At 35.0% G+C, this 24,662-nt stretch overlaps 2 protein-coding genes across 6 annotated transcripts; one reads left to right on the forward strand and one right to left on the reverse strand.

The window, feature by feature from the left end:
• Positions 1 to 2,740: 2,740 nt before the first annotated feature.
• Positions 2,741 to 7,777, forward strand: LOC136233826 (mitochondrial inner membrane protein OXA1-like). Its single transcript, XM_066023509.1, has 9 exons — positions 2,741 to 3,443; positions 3,793 to 3,883; positions 4,847 to 4,894; positions 5,382 to 5,431; positions 6,193 to 6,271; positions 6,374 to 6,505; positions 6,637 to 6,744; positions 6,943 to 6,997; positions 7,128 to 7,777. The coding sequence occupies exons 1-9, from the start codon at positions 2,974 to 2,976 to the stop codon at positions 7,418 to 7,420; spliced, it is 1,326 nt and encodes a 441-aa protein (XP_065879581.1). The 5' UTR covers positions 2,741 to 2,973; the 3' UTR covers positions 7,421 to 7,777.
• Positions 7,778 to 9,404: 1,627 nt separating this feature from the next.
• On the reverse strand, positions 9,405 to 23,566 carry LOC136232887 (carbon catabolite repressor protein 4 homolog 4). 5 transcript variants are annotated; one of them, XM_066022347.1, is made up of 13 exons: positions 23,357 to 23,566; positions 23,135 to 23,286; positions 22,949 to 23,049; positions 22,479 to 22,519; positions 19,877 to 19,926; positions 19,200 to 19,269; positions 17,799 to 17,920; positions 17,186 to 17,325; positions 15,541 to 15,691; positions 15,313 to 15,460; positions 15,055 to 15,243; positions 12,726 to 13,000; positions 9,405 to 12,627 (listed from the first exon to the last, which is right to left on the reverse strand). In XM_066022347.1, the coding sequence occupies exons 3-13, from the start codon at positions 23,028 to 23,030 to the stop codon at positions 12,624 to 12,626; spliced, it is 1,272 nt and encodes a 423-aa protein (XP_065878419.1). In that variant the 5' UTR covers positions 23,031 to 23,049; positions 23,135 to 23,286; positions 23,357 to 23,566; the 3' UTR covers positions 9,405 to 12,623. The 5 variants fall into 5 exon arrangements, with proteins under 5 accessions (XP_065878419.1, XP_065878418.1, XP_065878422.1 ...); XM_066022346.1 differs by lacking the exon at positions 23,135 to 23,286; XM_066022350.1 differs by lacking the exons at positions 9,405 to 12,627; positions 23,135 to 23,286 and adding an exon at positions 14,475 to 14,537 and having other exon boundaries at positions 12,863 to 13,000; positions 15,141 to 15,243.
• Positions 23,567 to 24,662: the final 1,096 nt, after the last annotated feature.

Raw genomic sequence — 24,662 nt, forward strand, 5'->3', positions numbered from 1 at the left:
GGTGGTATACGCCTCGCGTATGCTGAGTAGATCCCACGTGGTGTCTGTGGATAAGGTAATTATTTCTGACTTGGTGTTTCACGCCCCGCGTAAGGAATGAGACGCCCCGCATATTGTGGTGGATTTTCACTCCTTGTTCGTACCTGAAATACAATTCTCGAGAGCCGAGTTAGCTTGATGTTTTATTTTCTAATATTAATAAAAAATATGGAAAAATAACTGAAAGTACGGAATTTATTTTTATTCCGTTATTTTATTAAAACACTCTATTTTTGCAATTAAACTCATTTATTTCTTCTAAAATTGAACCGTAGGGTAAAATACCCCTATCAATGACATAGAATGAATGGCTTTTTGATCGATGTTTCCCACAGACGGCGCCAATTGTTGTAGCCTGAACTAAACAATAAATTTGTAAAATGGGAGATCAATCGTTGAGCTTCTGAAGGAAGGCGGTCCTTCCAATTAGGATAATGACAGCCGACGTTCCTTGAGGATCGAACCTCCTGGATGAAGGTTGAACGTCTCTGGATGAAGGTTGAACATCTTCGGATGAAGGTTGAACGTCTTCAGATGAAGGTTGATCTTCCTTGAGGATTGAACCTGTTACAGTGTGGGAAGCGGTCTTCCCACAAACGCTCCGATGATTAAGTCAGATACAGTCAAATATAGTATTCTCTTTTCTCTCTCTAAAAGCCAACCCCCTCCTCATTAATTGAAAGACTATTTATAAGAATTGAGGAGGAAGTTACCTGGATGGTGGTTACCTTAGAGTTATCAGGAGGATATGGTACGTGGGTGTAGTTAATAAAACCTTTGGTTACGTGTATTAGGGTTATATCACCAAGAAAATAATCATATAATTAGTTAAGACAAAGAAAATGTTTAATTGTTTTTTCTTTTCTATATATAATTAGTTAATTAATTTAAAACTCTAAAACTAAAAGTAATATATATTGTATTTTGGTTCAGCTTTAGACCGAACCAAACTGAACCGAAACAAATTATCGAAAAAATTAGGATCGAACCAAATCAAAATATAATTCGGTTCGTTTTTTTAGTTTTGGAGTTTTTTGTTCGGTTCTGCTCACTCCTAGATCGAAGACCTGGTCGATTTTCAATTCAATCGGTCGAACCGGTAATATATGTGAAGTGATATCAAAAACACAAGAGCATGGAACAAAGGAGCTTGGAGTTAAGGAGCCTAGTAGAAGCATGAGGGATCCATTGGAGCTGTCAATTGGACCTATGACGAAGAATCGTGCAAAGAAAGACGGATAAATTTCATCAATAGTGTACAACGTTTACCCAATTTCACACTTTAGTGCATAACCTTCGATTTGTCTCACTAATATGTACGAACTTATAAGTGACATCCCATTTTGGTGTACAGCTGGTAAAAATGACCGGTCAACACGAAGTCAACACCCCACATCAGCAGTTTAACCGCTTATAATAAAATTACTTTTATACCTCTTCTTTCTCTTTTCTCTCCCTTTTCTCTCTCTAACTCATCCCTTTACTTTATTTCTCTCATTTAATCATCCCTCCTCTCTCTAAAACCTCTCTCTCTTAAGATGTTGCACTAACCCTCCATGGTCTCTAATCAACAAAACTAGGATTTAATCCTTATCTCTAATTCTGACTTAAATGAACAGACAAAGAAGAAGAAGATTTGATGTTGTCAATCATATGGAGTTAAGACTCTTACTAATTTTTGGCCTTCTTCTTTGTCTACTAATTCTAAGCTTCCCATTCCTTCAAAGATCACTAATCTTCTCTTGAAAAGACTCAAAGCTAGAAATAATAATACCTTTTTGCCCTCGATTACTAGTTCTACTGTTGATAATGAAAAATATGAAGTATGAAAGAAAGCTTTGAGCTTCTCTTCATGCGTTTAATGGAGTATCAGAGTGTTTAAGGTTGAAGCGTGGATCGGGAATTAGAAGCAGCTTCATTCATGAATATGATAATCATCAACTTATTTGATTAATTTTTTATTTAGGCCTATCTGAGAAGTTAATATCATGGATTTTCATGATCTCATGAGCGATGTCTGTTGATGAGATAATTTATGGAACACAAGGTGGCCAGATCTGTTGATTAGATAATTTATGGAATACTATCCAGATGAAGCAACATGATGGGGCCATAGATTTCAACCAATTTACGAAGAGAATGTCGAGGACACAAGCCGAGTTGGTGAAGATTTCCTATGATTGGAAACGTAGGTGGAGAAGGTGATGCTAGACTGTACTTGTTGCTGCTAAATGAAGACAATTTCTACTCTCTCTATATATAAAAGGGTGTATTCTATGCTTACTTTGTTTTTGACAAAGTAAGCCTTACTTTGTTTTTTCCACCATTAGATGGTGATGAACTTTAACAAAGTAAGTTCATCTAATGGTGGAAAAAACAAAGTAAGGCTTATTTTGTCAAAAACAAAGTAAGCATAGATTAACTCTATATATATATATATATATATATGAAAGTCTTCAATAGTTTCAACCCATCCGATGGAACCAAAATAAAATAATCCAACAATAAATACAGATCATATTTCTCCCTCTATTATCAATCAGTACATCCATTGCAGTCTACAAACGCATTTTATTGAATAATGCCCATTTTTGTTGCCATGCCCGTTTCACCCCCAAGTCGCACAACAGTCGAAATATCCTGTACCAAATATTTGTAAGTGTTTAACATTTTAATTAAATACCAAGTAATGCCTATTGTATCACCAAAAACGCCAATCAGCTTTCTTATTGAGCTTATACGTACGACGTGGTGTTATTTATTTGAAAAGAAAGGTTTCACCACTCGCCTTTTTGTATGCTCGATCCTCATTCCTCATGGCTTTCTGCTGATTTTCCATTAAAACAAAACCCTTGCCCACCGCCACCATGACCCAGCTCGATTCCTCTTTATATTCTCGATAACCAAATCACTGCAACATCTCAATCGTTATCAATGGCTTACATCCGCAGCCTCTCAACCAGGGCAAACCTTCTTACACGACAATGCCACCCGTCAATTGGTTACGTTCTTCATCATGATGATGATAGCAAACATGATCCCATCCCCAAAGGACCATCTTCGCAGGGGACTAGCAATTTCTTACAACATAGGGGTTTTGTAAGTGGCTTTACTAATTCATCCCTACTTGGTTACGTCAAATGCATTGATTTCTCTCTTTCACCAACAATTGGAATTGGGGCTTCCTTTTCTCGGCATATGTCAACCACTACTGGTGAAGGGACGGACAAAATTGAGTTGGTGACTGATGTCTCTGATGTTCTTTCTGATACCACTGTACAAGCTGTTGCCTCGCAGGCACCTGCTCTCAATGAAGTTGCTATTGCTGCTGCTGATTCTTTTTTCCCTGTTGCTGCACTTCAACATTTTATTGATGCTGTCCATTCCTTTACCGGCTTGAACTGGTATCTATCTGCAGAGAGATAGATGTCCAAAGTGTTTAATTCAACTTCAGTGCATACAGTGCCTACTAACTGTGCAAAACAATTACCATTTTTGGTGTAATTTGACATTTATAGAATAGCGATTTATTTCACAAATTCCATAAAGTAATGGCTTGGGATGCAAAGAAGATATTTATGTGCATCTGAGTATATTTTATTGCCCAGAAACGTACTTTTTGGATTGAAACTTCAGCACTTCAAGCACAATGTAACTTTGTTGTGTATTTTATTGCCCAGAAACGTATTTTTGAATGTTCTTATTGTATGTTCACGGCATCATAGAGTTTTTTTTTTTCAAAATTTCTTTTAGGTGGGCTTCTATTGCGTTAACAACTCTAGTCGTTAGAGTGGCAGTCCTCCCACTTGTGCTAAAGCAACAGAAAGCTACTTCACAACTCACGGTAAGTTATCTCTTGCTCCTGCATCTTCCTGTTCAGTCCTCTTATTTGCATTGTTCGCTGGTATTTTTGTTGTGAATGTCTGGCTTGTACGTGCAACTTGTAGGGTAAAATTTGTTCCTTATTTGACACTTGTTCTCTCACACATATTATAGATTTTTTTTGCTATGGTCTGTACTTCTAGCATATTTGTTTGATTGCTTAGGATGCTGATGCTTGATGCTTCTTTGTCTATCTCTGTATTTTTAGTTCTAATTTTCAAGGGTTGGAAAAGAATTTTCCATTCTGAAAAAAACAAGAAGTTCTTTTCCACTCTTTTAGAATGTTTCTTTATTGACTATTTACTTATTTTCTTTTAAAATACTTAAAAAGGAGGAAAATTTTTCAAAATTTTTCGTAAACAAACAAGCTTTAACATTGTCTCTTTGAAATTAAAATTGTTTCATATTTTATTTAAAGTCTCACCTCTTTGTTATTCTCTTCTTTTTCTATTAAGTTCCCAGATGCTTGTTATTCCCTTTTCAGAAGTTTCAAACTTTAGTATTGAGCTGCTGGAACTTCTACAATTACGATGCTTCTGAAGTTGTTTACAATTGCTAATTTGCTAAATAAATCAAATTTCTACCATTATTTGTAGGTGCACTTCTTCTTGTTCTACGCTTTTGTTGTGCATCTTCATTTTGATGCCTAGTCGAATAGGTTAATCTATGCTTGTTTATTTGTTTTCTTTTATCTTTTTGTAGTATCTATGATTATACCGCTTCACTGACAAGATTGATGCCAAATATACCATACCTTGATCAAACTGTTCCAGGATTCTGATTACCAAAACATTTGTTGCAGCATGTGTACCTGCATTGTTGTGTTCATTAATTCTTGCATCCGTATCACATCAATACTTTCACAAAAATTGTTGTTTCATGCTTAACTTTGTTCAATAGCGACATTTCTTTTTTCATGTTGCAGCAATTCAAACAACGTTTGGGGGAGATACACCAAAAGTTGCGAGATGGGGTATGATAGTTGTTACTTCTCTAATTATCCTATCATTTGTAACATGGTTTACATGCTATTTGGAGATGATAAACTTACACCATTTGCTAATTATTTTATCACCTTCTAAGCCTGTTTTGTTGCATATTCTCTTAAGCAGTATCGTTTAAATGATAGCTTACATAAAGATTGAATCTCATGACTTAGGTATGATATTTTAGCTAAAGGCATTTGGGCATCAGTGATGAAACCTATAATATGTGAAGCTTGCTAATCTTGTGGTTATCAACTTGTCACGTTCGTTATGGTATTTGTTAGCTAAGAAATACAGGTGACTTTCTTTGAATAAAGGATGCCATCTGAAAAATGTTCTGCTTCTGTCTTTTTTGGCCTTATTTATGATTGCCCAGTATTCTTCTTGAGCACACTTGCATAAAATGCTGTCCAAGTAAATGCTTTATCTGAGAACTTCCTTTCTCACACATGCTTTCTCTCACTAATAATTCAGGGCTTGGATATGTATGAGGGCAACGAACAACTGCTGACGCTTTTCAAAGAGTAAGCAACCTTTCTGCGTGCTTGTAGGAAAATCAATTCTAAAAAATTCATATGGCCTTTTTTATGACTTAATACTAGATCTTCATGTTGGATGCTCCATAAACTTCAGATGCTGATAGATAAGTTATAGGACGCATGTTATACTAATGATTGCTGTTTTTACGAAACATCATTCAATGGTTCTGGCAAATGTGAGAACTTCAGCAATGTCTTTTAACCAGAAGGCTGCATGGTATAAGAAGGGATTAGTAACTATATGTGGTACTAATATAAGCACCATTTAGCAAGTTACTAGGTAATCATGTGTAGTTCATAACTAATTGTCAATTCCTTATTAAACTGCCATTGTACGAACAAGATTGATAAATTCAGTGAAACTACCTTTGGTCGTATCTGGGATAGTTTGAACAATGATGTACTTTATGCATAAGTGGCCAAGACGTTTTGTTACTTCCCAGTTGTATGATAAACTATGGTATGAGCAAATGCTATGTATATATTATATAGATAGCTATAGCTTAGGAATGTCCAAATTATCAATTTAAAAAATAAAAATAGGTCAGATGAAATATTTAGCCTTTTTTGGTGTTGTCACTTGTGTTTTATAACTAGATTGTAGTGGATGGTATTGTTCTTGCGATTTTTTTTTACTAGATCTTGCTGACTTAAATCATGAGGTTGTACTATATTATGTTAGCCTGCTTTTGTGATTTTTAATTCCTCCATCTATTTTGGCTCATTTATTTTTTGGGAAATTGCAGATATGGTGTGACTCTTTGGTTTGCACAATTGAAGGGGGTGTTGATTTACGGTTCTGTCTTTATCTGTTTCTTCTTAGCGGTAATTACTTAACTTAGTTTTCTTTTCCTTTTTCTTTCTAATATTGGAAACAGCATAAAATGAAGCAAAACTGTTGGAATGATCATGATCTAATTTTTCCAGATCTCAAACATGGCAGAAAAGGTGCCATCGTTTAAAGGCGGTGGAGTATATTGGTTTCTTGATTTGAGTACTCCTGATACTCTATACATCTTTCCGGTTTTAACAGCATTAACATTCTGGATAGCTCTGAAGGTATGCCCATGTTGAAAAAAAAAGCTGTTACTTTTTTTTTTATCGTGTTCTTCTCCATCTTGCTCTATACTTAGCTTTGCTCTATGCTCCTTTGTAGCTCACTTTTAATTGACTACATTATATCTCCTCAGTACGACTTTCAAAAGGGTGGGGAAGGAAATCCACTCGCTCCTGCCTTGAAAATAATAGCTAAGGCAATTGCTGTTTTGACAGTTCCCTTCACCATGGGATTCCCTAAGGTAATATTGTGAGAGAGAGGAAGTGATGCATCTTTGTGACATCCATCCATTATGAATTAATTACAATGTTCACTTCCCTTAAGTTCACCAAGTCGATGTTATTTTGAGATCATGTTTCATTGTTAATTAGCATCCAACATATTAAGATGTGCTTTCTTCTTACTGAATATGTTATGTTGGCTCCTATTTTACTTGCAGGCTATATTTTGTTATTGGTTAACATCCAACATATTCTCGATCGCCTACAGCAGGGGTGAGTTTTGATTCTAATCATGAGCAATCAGCATTTTTATTACCAAGCTGTATTTCAAAGTTGAGGGAAGAAAGTCGAAACTGTTGTGATTGCCTAACTAATTATTTCTGCGTTTGCCTATTGCTTTCAGCACTTAAGGTTCCACGGGTGAAGAAGTTCTTGGGCCTTCCTGAAATGCATGTTCCTCCTCCAACCAGTAGTGCTTCGCAGCCGTCTTTCAGTGGATTGACAGACCGAAGACAAGCCCTTTCCTCGATACTGGAGCAAATCAAAGCAGGACAAAATTCTTCGACTGCATCACCACCTGTTGAATCAACATCCAAGGTTCCCGATCAAAGAATATCATCAAATCTGGTTATGAGTCGGAGGATTAAAAGTCTGGAGAAACAAGTGCAGGGAAGTAAGAAAAACAAGAAGAGGTGATTTTCACATTTTAGTAACTAGAAATGAGGTTTCACTGCGAGTATAGTGAGTGTTATTCTCCAAATTTCCAAGAAAAAACAATAGCAAATGGATGACGATTCATATAATTATTAGATTAGATGGGCATGGTTGAGTACCATTTATCTGAAGAAATTGAAATGTGACAAAGTGCAGAACATCGGAAGTAGAGTTAGAAACATGATAGTGGTCCATGTTCCTATGATTATTTGTACTTGAAGCTATTTAAGATTCTAGTGAGATGCATGATAGAGGTGTTTTACCTCTTAATCTTATTAAAGTCTTGACAATCAAACTAGATTAAATAACATTACAAATAATAAAATTATTCTTTTATCATGATTGAACATTTATATTGCTTTTTTCTAGATGATTGTATAATTTTAATTTAAGGTTATAGAATTTATTTTATTAAAAAATGAAGTGTCATCAATGATAATGGTTTTATAAAATTATGAAAGATTAGTTTTCTGTTTAACCAACTTATCTTTCTTTAAAATAAATTTAGGATCAATTTTTAATATTTTAAATATACACCAAGCAATCATATCTATTCTATAATATTAAATTTGAATTTGAATATCTTCTTATTTCCATGCTTGCTTCTTATGTCTTGTCCTAACTTTTCAAAAGACAAATCAAATTTAGAAACAGGAATATAAAAAAATTCCAAAATTATAATTCAAATTTAATAACAATAAAAATAAAAATAAAAACACAAAAAAAAAAATAAAGGTTAAAGTACGAAAAAAATGCTCGTGGTTTACCTTATTTGTAAATAGAGCTCCGTGGTTTAAAAGTTTGCAAATAGAGGTATGTGGTATACTTATTTTACAAAACAAAGTATTTTAAAATTAAACTTTTAAGTAATTGATGACAATAAGCGCATTTTTTAAATTTTTTTCAATTATATTTATATATTGACAAAACACGGATCCCAAAATCAAATTGAAACGGTGTAAAATAAATTTAAATATCAATTTAGTTCATAAACTGTCAGATTAGAAAAAAACGTAAAATTCCACCATATTATTTATTGTTTCGATTTAGAAAGTTATTTTTTTCGGGGGTTATGTTTTGCTGATATGTAAGAATAATTTTTTTAAGATAAAAATGTATTTAGTTGTAATCAGAACTTAACTGTGTAATTGTAATACTTTGTTTTGTAAATAAAACATACCACATGCCTTTATTTGTAAACTTTTAAACCACATACCTCTATTTGCAAAATGGACAAACCACATACATTTTTTCGTACTTTTCCCAAAAATAAAATATGAAAATGAAGAAAGAAAAAAATCATTTGGGGAACTTAGCCATAAATGATTTTGTTTTCTTTTCTTCTCCAAACTTGTTACACAAAGCAAAATGCGTGTACAAGCGGATGAAATATTGTATAGGGGAGGCTCCAGAGGGAGGCCGCATATGCGGCCGCCTAGGGCCTCCAATCCAATTTTTTTAAAAAATTTTCTTTATAAAATTCAAAATTAAATTAAATTATAATACAATAATACAAATTGATTCCTTTTTTGTTACCCACCATCTCTTAACAACAATAGCATAACATGAGGCTTCAAATTTTATTTTACAACTTTCCTCTTAACATTAATAGGAATGCGTTACAAATTTAGCTATATGGTTATTAGGGAAAGCAAATTCAGCACCTGCTTACAAAATAGTATAATTTTGAAGCCAAGATTTACTCGACAATACTATTTCAATGTTATTAACGAATGATGAGTTTTTCGATAATAGAAAACCTTATTGGGTGGTCAGAATGCTAGAGGTTGTAGAATAGCCAGAACATAAAATTGTACGTGAAACAAAAACTCATCTTTCATTAACGAGACTTGAAATTGGATTGTTTTGTACATAAAAGTTAGATCAATTTTCACATAATAACTATAGAGATAAATTTGTACATAATCTAACAATAATATATTAATTAATTGTTTCGTTCTTTGCATATTGCCAAAAAGTTTGATTTTCAATTATTTCTTTTTGTTGAGTCAAAAATTAATTATATTTCATATATGTTAGATTTAAATTTGTAAAAAAATGAAGTATGAGAGCTGGTGAAGGTTAAGAGTGAGACCGCCTAGAGCCTCACCCAAAAGGTGCCCAAATTGTTTTTTTATTGTATATATAGTAATTTTTTTAAATGTAGTTATAACAGTGGAAAATGATCAAATAATAAAATGATATTTTAGGTTTAAAATAGACTCAATTTTATATTTTAAACTTTTAGGTACAATTTTATTTAAGAGATTCTTATCTCTATTTTTTCATAGGACCCATAAAAATGCCAGAATCGGCCCTGCCTAGAGCCTCTAAAATACTGGAACCGGCCATGTATAAAGGCATAAATTAATCTTTGAACTATATTCATATTGTTCAATCAATTATTCCTCCACTCAAAAATATAACCCAATCTAATACTAAGAGCACTCTTAGTGCACTTTCTAAAATAATATAAATAATTGCCTCTTAATGATTTAAATCTCTAACAATACTCTTTATATTCACTCCTTATTTATTATTCTATAATTAAAATTATTAATGATTGTTATATTTACCGATAGTGAAAGGAGACTCATTAATAATAATTAGGGTAATACTATTCACCGCACCATAATTCCGATCTACCGCCCCTTCTTTTACCATATCGCCCTTTTCATTTTATTTCACCCAAAACCTTAAAACCTCCATCTCCCTTTCTCTCCCAAGCCAAAAACCCGGTTTTTACAAAAATGGACCCGAGCTTTTCCGAAGATTTTAATTTCGAACACGAGGTAAGATTTCTATTCTCAAATTAATTTCTGAATTTTATTTTTTATTTTTGCCTGAATGGGCAGCGCATGCTGCCCGTCCCGTTCGGCCTAGGGAACGGGCGCATGCGCCACCCGTTCCACCAAGGGAATGGGTGTTACGCGCTGCCCGTTCCACCGACGGAACGGGCGTAAGCGCTGCCCGTTCTGTCCGTTAGACGGCAGCGTAGCCTGCGCGTCCTCACCCATGGTGGAACAGGTAGCCTGCCCATCCAGGAAAAAAAATAGGGCATAAAGGTTACCGTACATTATGATTAATTATTATGCATTTTCTGTATATTCAGGTACCGTTTGAAGATTGGAATCCCAATGACATTGATTATAGTCCGCGTTTCATAACGGATATCGTTTTCCCTTCGTGTCAAGATGCTATTGATTGGGCAAAGAAGATAGCTATTCAGAATGGGTTCGAGATTGTAATATCTTCGCACAAACATAGGAGAAAACAAAGGCTGTTGAGATGTTCACGGGGTGAACGCTATAGATGTGTTGTAAGAATTGATGAAGATTATGCAATAAGAAAAAGTAAAACTAAAGTGTGCCGCTGTAAATTTCAGATTAAAGCCTATCAACATGCAGACTTTTCTGGATGGGGGATACAGGCTAAGGCTGGGTTAACTGGAATGCATAACCATACAATGCGTGTGTATCCAGAGGGAAGTCGGCAGATGAACGGACTCAGTATCGCATCCAAACAAATTGTGCGTGATATGACTTCAGCTCAAGCAAAGTTCTGTGCTATTTTAGCAGCAGTTAAAGAAAAACACCCAAAAGACAACCCAATAATTAAACACATATATAATTACAGGGACAAAATGAGGAAGGACGGGTTTGAAGGTAGAGACTTGGCTAGTCAATTCTATCATATTACTGTGCAGAATAAATATGTCAATTACACACAGACTGATTACGGTGTGATAACACATGTGTTTATGGCACATCCAGATTCAGTTGATATGTTCAGGACTTACCACTGGTACATCGGCATTGATTCAACGTACAAAACAAACAAGTACAAAATGCCGTTTGTTGAGATTGTGGGGATGACGCCATGCAATAACAACTTCAAGATAGCGTATGCTATAGTTAAAGACGAGACTGAAGGGAGCTATCGTTGGATTTTGCAAAGGCTGAGGACTTTGATTGGGTTTGATCTTAACCCGACCGTTATTGTTAGTGATAGGGAGCTTGGGTTATTAAAGCCAATCAAAGAAGTTTTTCCACAAGCAGCGCACTTGCTATGCACTTGGCATATAAATAAGGATGTGGAAGATCGGGTGTATAGAATTCTAGGAGATAAAGGACATGCCTTTAAATTCAAGAATGGCAAATGGAAAACAATATTAGAATCATTAACCATTGAGGAGTACGAGACCAATCTTAGCATGATGAATGATGGGATAAGTAGGTACAAAAGTCTTATCTCGTATGTTAAGGAGACGTGGTTGGTGCATAAGGAGAAGTTTGTTGTTGCTTGGACAAAGGAGTTCCTACATTTTGGCAACACAACTTCTTGTCGAGTGGACAGCGAACATGCTAGTCTAAAGCAATGGCTCAATACCGCAACTGGCTCCCTCAACACGGTATGGCAGAAGGTTCACAAGCAGATTGAATCACAAGCAACTAATATAAGGTATTTGCAATTTGTTCTACTGCAATTTAGGAATTTGCATTTATAAATGTATCATTTCACTAACTAATAGTAATTTTGTCTTCATCTCAGGTACATGCTTGAGCAGTCCCGACTTCGTCAAGGAGTCACTTTCGCCGGATTCCCATTAAACCTCCTGGTATTCAATGTCTCTCAACACTGTTTGTAGTTGCTGAATGAAGAGTTAGCGCGCATGAGAGGGTTGAGCCATGAAGTGTACGTGCGTTGCGGTTGTGTATTGAGAACCTCGCATCAGATACCATGTGCATGTAAGCTCAAACGAGCTTGGGATCTGGACCAAATGATCAGTGTTGAGAGTGTTCATGTGTTCTGGAGAACACTTTTAATCAATTATGGTCACACCGATGAAAATGCAGGGTGTAATAATCTGAACGAGGACCAGCGATATTTTAAGTCCTTGGTGGACCAGGTCTCTAAAGGCGACCCAACCCTAATACGTAATATTTCAATGCTTATCCATGATCAACTACACCCTGATCAAGCTCGGTACACCGAACCCGATGTCAAAATTCACGTTCGAGGACGACCTAAGGTGAGCAAATCCACAAAACGTATGCCGAGTTCTTGGGAATACAATGAAACTCGTCGTGGGCGTGCTCGTTCTACTAGTTCATCAAATGGACCCCCGGGGACGGGGTCCTTCACAACCCATTCATCATCTGTAGCATTCCTCGAGCGCTTGCTGCTACCTGAAATTACAGTAAACGATTTACATTAAATTTTTGGTATATTTTCTAATAATCACGAATAAAACAAATAAAAATAAGCACATTTAAATTTCTCTTACCAAAAGACGATCCTGCGGTAGAAGAAAATCGTCCGTCTCGACCCCTCGTCACGAGGTACGGGGATAGTATCAGAACTAGGAGGAGGTATAGAGTCATCTCCCTCCATCTCTACATCACCCGCCACATCCTGACCTCCGACACGCTCCTCCTCTGCTGCATGTGCCCTCTGGGCGTCCGCCATGAATCGCAGCTGCTCCTCCCGCTGCCGTCGAGCAGAGGCAGTAACAACACGTGAAGATGTATGCCTGCGGCCAGAACCCGCCTCAACATCATCCTGTAAAATATCGAAAAATTCCATTATTTATTTATTATATTCAATTTACCGTTTTTTTTATTTTTTATGTGTTCGGGTCTGCCAACGACATGCCCGATATAAATTTTTTTTAAAAAAATCACAAATCGACCCGTTTTTTGCCTGGGCGGCTGGTTTACACCATCTGGCCACAGGCCAGACGGGTGCGGCGCACCAGTCGGCCCTAGGGTTGACTGGTGCGCCGCAACCATTTGGCCCATCGGTCAAACGAATGGGGCATCCGTTTGACCGATGGGACAAACGGTTGCGCCGTGCGCTCCACCAGGTGGTGGAACGCACGGCGCACCCAATCCACCTTACGGTGGAACGGGTAGCGATCCCGATCCACCGTATGGTGGATTGGGTGCGCCGTGCGTTCCACCACCTAGTGAAGCGCACGACGATTCCCTTTCCACCATAGGTGGAACAGATAGTTCGTCCGTTCCACCTATGGTGGAAACGAAAATCGCACCCGTTTAGTGCGATTTCTACGATTTTTGCCTCCGATTTCGGAGGCAAAAATCATGGTTTCGTTAATTTTTTTCAAAAAAAACACTTACCTGGACAGTCATGAAGCCTTTGCCCTTGCCTACCCTAGGTTGCATGTCGTTTTAGTTCGGTTTTTTTAAAATCCTAAGAAGGTAGAGATGATTTGAGAGAATTTGAATTTTTAGTTAGAAAAAGTGAGGGAAAATATGTCAAAAATGGGCGGTGAATCAGAATTTGGGTGCGGTAGATAGTAGTTCACATAAAAAAATGGATTTAAAAGGCACTAAAAAGTGGAGATAGACTCTCCATTAATAGAGAGGATGAAAAGACTCTTAGTGATTTGAGGAGCCACTAGCTAATTTTTAACTCTCACTCTTCAAATTTTAATTTAAGAACCAAATTAAGAGGCTCTTAGAGATGCTCTAAGGTATAAAGACTAGAAATTTTAGGCACATATGTGACAATTTAATTGTCTATTATTGGTGCATTCTTATAATAATATTTATAATTAAAATAAATTATATATAAAATAATGATTTATAGGACCATAGTGACAATTTTTGAAGTTGTTTTGTATTGGAGCAATTTCTATAAAAAAGTTGCTAAAAGTGATGTAAATGCGAGAGAAAATAAAATAATATACTTTAAGATGGAATATTAAGTTTTGGCAACTTTTGAAGTTGCTTGCATTAGAGATAATCTAAGAGTCAATTTTTTATATAATTTTTAAAAAGTGAACTAAGAATCATTTAGAGATGATGTTAGTATATTAAGAACAAAGGAACAATCTCTTAATTACAATACAATGGTGCAAGCTAACTATTACTTTGTTTTTTTCCACCATTGGAAGTCATCATCCAATGATGGAAAAAAACAAATTAATGGTTACTTTGTTAAAAATAAAGTAACCATATTATCTTTCTACCTACAATACAATTCTAAATTTCAAAGAAAGAAAGCTTTCTACCTTTGCCTGTTAACTAATTTGAAGGGACCGCTCACAGCATGTGGTATCCGACAGAGCAGTATGCTGCACAGTAAGACCCAAAATCTGACTTCTCTATTATCAACTATGAAATAAAAGTTGAAATATTGATCCATGAGATATTATAATCGAATTGGTTTGATGAGATATTACTAAAAGTTCGCTTGGCTTATTGAAAGACACAAGTAGTTCGTAAAAAAGATGAATTATTGTACAAGAGTTATTAAAAATTTAAAAATAACAGTGTATGTCCTTCCTTCCCAAGCTGCCTAGTAAACTCTTGCTCTCGACCCTTGTGATCCCACTTGTTTCAATTGATTGGTCAGACTCAGGCATAACAAAAATGGTATGGAACTGAATGAAATCAAGAAAGACAAACATGTCTCAGTCTCAGTCTCAGTCTCAGTCTGGCACCCCAGAAGGCAGACTAGACTAGACTAGACTATTCCTTGGAGATTTCAAATTCGGCGCCAATTGGCAAATGGTCACTCGGGTGATAGTTGTTTGGTAATCCACCAACAACATCAGGAGAATTCGGTTCAGGAAGTTGAAGGAAACTTACAGGTTTTATTCTGTCATCAGGAGAAAAGAATATATAATCAATAGTATCTGTGAAGCCAGGGGTACAATTTGTGAATGGTGGTTCACCTCCTCTTGTATGATCATGAACACTGCATAAAGGTACAGGAACTTCTTCCAAACATTCTGTTGAACCAAGTGAAGCATTGCCTGATACAAGATACTGGTACACCTGAAAAATAACATCACTCTTAAGAAATAATAATCATCAACATATATCACGAAAATGTAACAATCAAACCTTGTCGCCTGGTGTTGAATTGAAGTCGCCAGCCACAACAACGGAGGGTGTACATTCAAATTTCTCAGAAACTAAACTCTTAAATTTAGATAAGCGTGACAGAAGATATTTAGCTTGAGCAAGCTTGACATCAGCCCATTCTGGATCCCTGAACCAAATATATTCTTCAGCGATATGTATTATGCATAGATGGAAGAGATGCAAAAACATAATACCATCACTACGTACCAATAAAGGTGTGTGTTTGCAACAATAACAATACTATGATAAGAATCCTTGAGTTTGAATGCTGCCATGATTCCAACACAGTCCCGTTTTAATCTTACAAGAGGATCATTGGGATCTCCACGATCTTCACGACTAGTTTTTGATGAGGTACCTTGTAATAAGTGAGGAAAAAGAAATCCATACATTTAGTCCTATAATATGAAGAAATCAAAGAGTAACATTACTAGCATAAGATAATCATTATGAAAATACATTTACGGAAGCAGAACCGATAGAGAATGAGACAAGGGCCAGCTTTTAGATCAAAACGTGGAAGGTCTACTCTAGGAAAAGGGGTCGGAGAAAAGAATCAAGGATTATACATGTAACGTAATTCTTTAGATCAATTGTCATATGGGCTCAAAACATAGAAGGTCTACTTTAGGAATTAGTCATATGCTCGCTCCACTATAAATACATGTAATTCTTTTGAATCAAATATACAATTTACAATCATAAAATCTGATCAGAATCAAGGATTATTAATGAGTGGCCAAACAGAACGGAAAATACTACAGTAGGAACAAAACCCACTGCCTATGAACAATTGTCAGGAATAACAGAAATGTAATCATCATCGTAACCTCTACAGAAACTTTTTGCAACCCTCAACAATGACCCCGATTCGATTACTCTACCCCTAACAAACTAACAAACTTTTCTCCCATCAGCCACCACGTGTCCCACCCCTTGTCCTAGAGTACACCTTCCATATTTTGGGCCGATATGACAACTGATCTAAAAGCTGACCCTTGTCTCATGCTCTATCAAAAACCCTAACATGTAAAACAACAATAAAAATAATAATTTCCAGCAATGAAACATAAAATTTGAAATCACACGAATGGAGAATATCCAGTTATTTATTCAAGAGAAGGTACAACGTATATAATTATATATATACATGTACAGTATTCTAAACTAGGTAGGAGCTAATTAGGCTAATCAACATCAAGCATACAATAAGTAACAGCTGTACTAACAAATTACATTAGGACCTTATATGAGGATTTCAGTCCTCTTAACAAATGTTAGAACAAATCTTCCTATGCCTCCTGCTTCCGGAAATTTATGATCAACTGGAATTCCATTGAGCAAATAAGAAATTCAAGCCTTCACTATAGGATTTCTTATATTCTCAATGAGCAAACTCAAATCCTCACAACCAGAAAGAGATTTAGGAGAAAGGGGAGGAAGGGAGAAGTAAAATGCAAATAATTTAGCTTGCCACAATATTTCACCTCATAATTCACAATTTTCTTAAAACTTGTAAACAAAATAATAACAAGGCATTCATGAATAAACAAATGAAACCGGTGTCGAAAAGAACAACAAATGATAAGAGAAAATTTAAGAAAATAGGTAAAAGGAAAGTTTGCAAGTCAAGTTATGTTGGGAATAAAACTAAAAAGTTGAAGCAATGCATGCGGAAACAAAGACTATTTATACAACAGATTTTATGTGACCAAGGTAAAAGCAAATTTTGAAAGCCATGTCTTTTAGGCAGAAAACTAAAGTTTTAAGCAATACATGCCAAAGCAAAGACTGTGAATAAGTAGTAAAATTAGATAAAATAACACATAAAAAGTAACATTGTAAAAATTACCATTCTTAGGTTCATCATTTTTAACCTCACTGCCAGTGATACATGTATCAGCTGGTTTATCTCCAGATACACAAGATTCATCCTCAACTAAGTTCACAAGATCATTATACTCTATCCGGTCCTCTAAGATCAAATCTGCACTGAAACCATGGTATAAAGAAATGATAAACTTGCTAAGACATTTTAATGTTCGCAAAAACTTCTTCATGTTTGGTGATGACAAAGAACAGTGCCACATGCAAGTAACATATAAAGAAGAATTAGATGGTCCACAGTAGCAGAGAGCTCTCTTGAGGGGCTCAGATGTCTAGCTCTAGACACAATTTGAATTTTGTCATAAATCGGTTCAACATCTATTAACCAAATAGGCTTCTGACAAATCTAAACTAGCCCAACTCTTGGTGATGAATTTCAATTCAATTTCCAGATTTTGTTACTAAGTGTTGCCAACTTTTTATTAAAATTAGTTTTAACATTTATTTTAGATCAAACCAATTAAAACTTAGTTTATTTGAATTAATTATTTTCTTCAAATTAAGTGATTCCTTTGGAATGCTGTGTGTAGTATCTACAGAAATTCAAAAAATCAATAAAAAAAGAAGAAACAACATACCAATTGTTGTTATAAAAAATTCCACAACCATCACGCTTTTGCCCACTTCTCTGAATATAAATACTGGAACAGCCACGGGTCTCAATATTCTGCTTGTAAAAGCTATCATACTCATCCAGCTCCTGATCAGATTTGTTACAAGTTGTTTTCTAGTCAATTTGTATAAATATGAAATAACAAATTAAAATGGACATATTTTCAAGGCTTAAAGAGGGTATAATTATCTGGTACATCCTGAGGTTTCTTGCTGTCCAAAAAAACAAATATCAATTTGCTTCCCAAATTTTCGAAGTGGTATCAATGTTAATCTAACAGCTGAAGGGAATATATGACTGCTGGTGTGACAGTTAAAAGGCATTAAATAATTTTTCGTTGATTCATTCGTTTTTGTTTTCTATTTTGTCTATACTTTCTTCATTGTGTGAATAGAATCATAATGACTTCCAAATTTACTTCTTCAACTTGTATTGTAGTTCATTATATATGATATTGCCTGATATACATTAACTATTTGGGGGAATCTTTTTTTCGGGAAAACAAACACCAGAAAGAAAAGTAAGACATTTGAGAAGAATAAAACATATTAAGTGAAAATGGTATAGAATGATTTATAAGAAAAATAGAATTTTATATATATCAAGTAATGCTGACCATAATCCATTGCAGTAACTTAAAAGTATTTGAATCTTCAATGCTATATTATCAAAGAGTCCTTAGTTCTTGGACAAAATTAGTAATGATCTGTGAGTTCATGCAGCAAAATCATAATTTGTTTCTAATTATAAATACAGTAGACAGTTTAAATTCAAGTTGAGGACTTATGAGATCATCAGGCCACCTAAAGTGTCTCATTTTCTGAAATTGATGTCTTAATTATATTGGCTTAAATCATTATTTGGTCCCTGACCTATAAAAAATGTTTGGTGTTTGCACCTGATCCACGATTTGGTAACATTTACCCTGACCTATCAAAATCAATAAAATGCGAACCAATTTAGACAGAACTGCCACAGAAACCGTTAACTGCAAAATTGAGCTTTTGATTTTACACAGTGGAACCAAACATTACAAAGCAAGTGGCAAAAGTATTCGTGTGCAAATTATTACACATTTGGATTTTCTTTGCCACCTATTTTGTAAACTATTACATATTTGGATTTTATTTGCTACCTGTTCTGTAATTTTTGGTTCCACCGTGTACAATCAAAGCTCAATTTCGTTCTCTGTGATAGTTCTGTCCAAATTGGTTCACATTTTATTGATTTTGATAGGTCGGGTAAATGTTACCAAATCATAGGTCACGGTGCAAACACCAACATTTTAATAAGGCAGGGGCCAAATAATGCTTTAAGCCAATTATATTTCTACTATTGATTGAAAACCATGTATGACACCATATACCTGTAGGCAAAGGAAGTCAGCTTCAAGGTTCTTGAGAACAGTTAACATTGCCTTTGAACGAGACTTCCACCTGTAGTATTGATGAGAAACTTATTCAATTAGTTCCTCAAATGTAAAAAAACGAGAAAAAAATTTGCATCAATTTAGGGCTGCTTCTATAGGCATGTAGTGATTTTGACAAATAGTTAATTTCCCCAGTACGAAGGACACAATCAAGAATTCTTCCAGCCAAAAAAAAAAAAAACGAAAAAAATATAAATGTTTCCCAAATTTTATAGTGAGAAAAAGCATCTCAAGCTTTATACTAGAACTAGCAGACCAGTGCCATCTGAATTTTGAAAATAGTAGAAATAAGAAAAACATGAAGAGCTTTCATTTCTAGAATATCTCTTCTGGTCAAGAAAATGCAAAGACAACTAGCATTTGTAATAATCTCCCTGATCTATATGTTTTGCAAAAGTAGAAATGAAGAGTAGTTCACGGCACAAATGCCTTGTCTGTGTTGTCTCTTCTTTCCTTCCTTTATTGGCTTTACAGACTCTATTGGAATAAATCTGTTCCAATAGCATATATAGGTAGGTGGTCTACCTTATTCATAGAGATGCATCCAACAAACCTGAAAATTAATTATTAAAGAGGTGCATCAATAAAGGAGCGCATATAGTTAGAAAACTTACTTGAGACAAGGTGATGGAGAATGTGGAAAGAAAGAACTCTTCACGTAAGCCTACACATTAGAGTAATTTTAAACTATCAGAATTAGGAGTATACACTGAATAAACCATGTACGGAAAGAATTTGTTACTACCACAAATATGGCCGAAAAATAGATGGAGCAAACTTACATAAAAAAAAGTAAATTTTATTTTTCGCTCCAGTTGCAAAATATTTCACAGCTGGTAAAGAAGTTCGGTAGAGTTAGCACTAGACAAAATTTAAACGATTAATTTTCTGATTTTATATGTTGGTTTCAAATCATTGCTTTTAGTTTGTTTTCCCAGATAACCTTTGTCCTTGATCACCATAGAAATAACTGAATGTGACATAAAAAATAAGGTTGTCCTAAGATTCTAATTCATTGTAATCTGAAAACTCAATTGCTATGGCCATATACAACAGACACAACTGTTATGATTTTCATTTGCAATATGTGTGTGCGTATATTTTAATCTCACAAGTTTAGTAAGATTTAACTAAATCTTCAATGTATAAACCATTGCTATTCAGTAAAATTGTAATCCCTAAGTAGTCAAATCTAACTTACTAGTCTATTAGACCTACATATCAATTAATCAATATTTCAGAGAACTAAATCTAGAAGTTTGATGCCTTTATGCAAAAGTATTTTGCACAAATTTCCTTTTTATTATGAATTTCTTGTATGCAACAGGGGCATAGGCTGCATAGTTTGTGTCAGTAATGATAAAAACAACCAAAAGTTCATTATGTTGCTTTCCCTTTTTTTCCTTCTGCACCAAAATCATCATTTTAATTAGCAAAAAGGGAAAAAAAATTGGTACTTAAGAAGTTCTATATCTCTTTATGCTTTCAGAAGTCACTCCGTGGTCACTAACTCATTGATACTTCTAGGATACCCTCTATATATAGAGTCTTCGTTTACCAATCAAAGACCTACCAAACTGATTGTTTTGATTCTAAGATCTTGTTTGAATTTCTGTTGAACTAAACGCTTTGTGTGGAATATTCCATTGCCTTTTACATGCTAATATTAAGTTATATTCTCTTTGTGAAATATTTCTTTACATTTCATGATCTACTCAAAATACAGCAGTTTTTGTGAATTTTTATTCTGTTCTAGTTTTGAAGGGATCCAAATGTATATTCTCAATGATCTGCTGAACTTTTTCACATAAAACCTTACATTCTCATGTATTTGTTTGTGCCATATATTTTCAACAACAAAGTTGCTCATGTGAGAAACGAAAGCATAAGCTCAAATAATTTAAGTTATACAACCAGTTTCAATAAAGCTGACTGATACACATTGGCAGACATACAGGGAGTGCAAGGATCCACAGCCCCTCTCCTCCCATATATATGAAATGTTTAAAGTACATGCATGTAGTTCAAAGCTGAAAAAGATGATACTCGAAAGGATTTGCTCCTAGATTTAAGGTTTCAATAAAGATATCAGTACAACAGGAAAGATGGTCACGAGGTTACTACCAGTCTGCATCTTCAGAGCACACTCAGTAACTTCGCAATTAGTTGAGCTTTTAAATTATTGAGAAATTACAGCAACTAAAATAAATCCTTTCCAGCATCTTGAGAAAATAAGCATATTTTGCAATTTCAAGAGGGTTTGTTATCATTTTGAGTTGTTCCTATATTGTATATCTACTTCTTGCCAATTAAGGACAAAGAAGCTGTTACTCTAGAGTAGAGAGTCAATTAAATAGACTCTACTCATTCAGCAACTTGAAACATCTTCATCGAACTTCCTAAAATAATACCTAAAGTAGGATTATTCTTTCTGAGATCTATGATACCTAATTTCCTACTTAGTTTCAAGCATTGTCCAAATCTGGTCTGAGCAAGACAAAGTTAGGCAGATGTCAACTCATACCAAAGGTCTATAAGAAAAAGAAAAAAAAGGGAATCTACATACATCAAGAATACATCCACATATCTTGTAGAGTATTTGACATTTAATATTTTACCTTCAACTCTTATTTGCAACAAAGATATAGAATAAGTATCTAAAACTGTAGAAACAATAAAGGTAATCCGCTAAACCAAACAGCAATTAACAAATAGCAAGTGGAATCTGAATATACGAGTTGTTATTCATTAATCCGAAAATAGGAAATAAAGAACAAGGTTAAGCTAACCCCACACCAAGAGAAAATCTCCTCTCTCCGCACAAAGCAGAGCCCTGCAAGATGCAGAAAAAGATACACAAACACAGCCTAACCTCCTCCCCTCCTAAATGATGCTCAAATAGCAAAAAATGCCTAGCCCTGCCAGCTCAACATAGGTTATGACTAACTACTTGCCCTACATACTCCTCTCCATAACTGGCAAGGAATCCCCAATCTGCCCCTGTTGTGTCTTCTTCTTCTTCTTACAGGTATAAACTCTCATCCTCTAGGCCAGTAGGCCCAGTTGCGTTGTGATCCAAGAGACCGTCATTGTTAGCCCATTCTCTATCAAAAAACCATCTTAACAAGGATAAACTAAGAAGAGGTAAAGTAAATTGGAACCTTATAATGCACTTAAACATTTGGCAGTTAAAAAGAGTGAGTAAGCTTTGCGTACCTGAGCCAAAATGTTATAGGAGACGAGGCTGAATCGAAATCCTACATATGAAAAGGAAATGAACACTTTTTTTAGAGCAAACTGTTAATAATTCCTCTGTATGCATAATAAAACAATGGAAATCCTATTCTGAAAAACCCAAGTAGAATCCTAGAGGTAAGTCATGTCAATAGTATCCTAGTCTCCAGCATTCCAGACTTTCAGCGGTTAGCCTCACTCATTAAAATGATTAGATGTTGATGTTATAATTCCATATACCCAATCTAATGCAGATATGTTAAAGTAAAATTATACCCCCAGAGACAAAGGAAACTTAGTGGTGGAGAAAAAGAAATGCTCCACTTTAGAAAATAATATGGATTCAAGGGAGGAAAAAGAAAGAACTCAACCCAAAATAGTCTGGATGAAGTATAAGCAGATATAAAACAAGACATTGAAGCCAAAAGAAAAGAGCCAAAAAACAAGCATACCATCAGGTTTACTTCTTGAATGAATATCAGCCCCTTCAACAGAAACAAATTTTGGGCAAATTGGTGATTGTGAAGTGCTCATTTTGCTCGAACAAATTCTCCTGCATATGAATATAATCAATTCAGATAGGAAGCGTGACGGAAATCGGCTTGGTGAAAAAATTTGGCCTATTGATTAGGGAGCACCTCCAGTGGAGGTTGTCTTCAACCTCCCACCCCCAGTGCCCCCTTCACGTAGCAGCAGCCATTGATGGCTCCGCCGCCGGCGACCAGCGGGAGCCTCCACCATTAGGAAAGTGTATAGGAATTTTTTTCTTCCATCCCGGGAAAGATAAAAGCTAAAATGCCACAAAAAGATAATCAAGCAATACCAAATGTAGGAAGTTCCTTCGAAATGAGATAGTATACCTGGTTAAGGAAACAGGCAGTCCAGAAGAAAGAGACAAGAACTTGAGCATGTCACTTCGATGGCAATGGTGCTGGAGAGAGAGAGAGAGAGACTATAGTAGAGGAGACAAACCAGCTACAATGAACCAACCATGGACAAGCATTCGGGCGACAAGCTGAAGGGGAATTCTGTTGGAAAAATATGTAATACAACACTTTGCTAGCCTTATTTTTTTTTTTTTTTTGTCAAACTATGGGTTAGAGATACAACCAATAAATGACACTTAAAATAATTTGAAATTGCTCAATTTGAAATGGGATATGTTATGTCTAAAGTTTTTTTTTTTTAAGTAAGTACTAATTTAAGTTCAACGTTCAAAATAATATTAATATAGGCTTAACGTTTATAATATAATTTTAATTTAGGTTCAACGTTTACAATATAGCATCAATTTAGGCATCACGTACAAAATAGCACCAATATAAACTTAACGTTTACAAAATAATACGAATGTAAGCTCAACGTTTACAAAATATATCTAATTTAAGTTAAATGTCACCAGTGTTGAATCCAGGATTTGAGGGAGGGGGGAGGGCAAAATTCTACGTAAACAATTTTTAGACAAAAAATGTAAAATTGTTCAATTTTTTATGACAAAAAATGCAAAATTGTTCAATTTTTGTGACGAAAAATACAAAATCGTTCGATTGTCATGCATTATTTTCGTGATTTTTGTTGATAAAAAAACGTAAATTATAATGTTTCCGACTCGTAATCATCCATTTCCGGGATTCTCGGATTGTTACGCATCAAATATCCCTAACGTTTTGGGTCAGGTGCAATTTTACCCCTAACATCTAAAATGGTGCAATTTTACCCCTAATGTTTGTAGCCAATAGCAATTTTATCCCTAACGTTGATAAATTGGATCAATTTCAGACACTTATAAAATACAGTCATTTTTTTCTTTATTTTGCACCAATTGCATATCAATTTTGTAATTTTGCACCAATGTTATCCCTAACGTTGATAAATTGGATCAATTTCAGACACTATTATTCATGACCGAGAAGGCAGTTTGATGAATTATTTCTCAAATTGATCCAATTTATCAATGTTGGGGTAAAATTGCTCTTGGCTTCCAACATTAGGGATAAAATTGTACTATTTTAGATGTTAGGGATAAAATTGCTCCTGACCCAAAATATTAGGAGTTTTTTTGCACTTTAACCCTTATTTTTGGACTAATTTTTTTTTTAATGGAATGAAGGGGGCAAATGCCCCATTTGACCCCCTACATACGCCCCTGAACGTCACAATTATATT

Source organism: Euphorbia lathyris, chromosome 6 (genome assembly GCF_963576675.1).
Source record: "Euphorbia lathyris chromosome 6, ddEupLath1.1, whole genome shotgun sequence".
Lineage (NCBI taxonomy): Eukaryota > Viridiplantae > Streptophyta > Magnoliopsida > Malpighiales > Euphorbiaceae > Euphorbia > Euphorbia lathyris.

Bases quoted from the DNA above. Each gene is read 5' to 3' on its own strand.
- LOC136233826 (XM_066023509.1), top strand. From the start codon at position 2,974: ATGGCTTACATCCGCAGCCTCTCAACCAGGGCAAACCTTCTTACACGA. The intron at 3,444-3,792 runs GTATCTATCTGC...AATTTCTTTTAG, and splicing joins TCCTTTACCGGCTTGAACTG to GTGGGCTTCTATTGCGTTAA. The intron at 4,895-5,381 runs GTATGATAGTTG...CTAATAATTCAG, and splicing joins ACCAAAAGTTGCGAGATGGG to GGCTTGGATATGTATGAGGG.
- LOC136232887 (XM_066022346.1), bottom strand. From the start codon at position 23,406: ATGCTCAAGTTCTTGTCTCTTTCTTCTGGACTGCCTGTTTCCTTAACC. The intron at 15,461-15,540 runs GTACGTAGTGAT...TATTTGGTTCAG, and splicing joins GCAAACACACACCTTTATTG to GGATCCAGAATGGGCTGATG. The intron at 13,001-15,054 runs GTAAGTTTCCTT...GATATTTTACAG, and splicing joins CTGATGACAGAATAAAACCT to GATGATGTTGAGGCGGGTTC.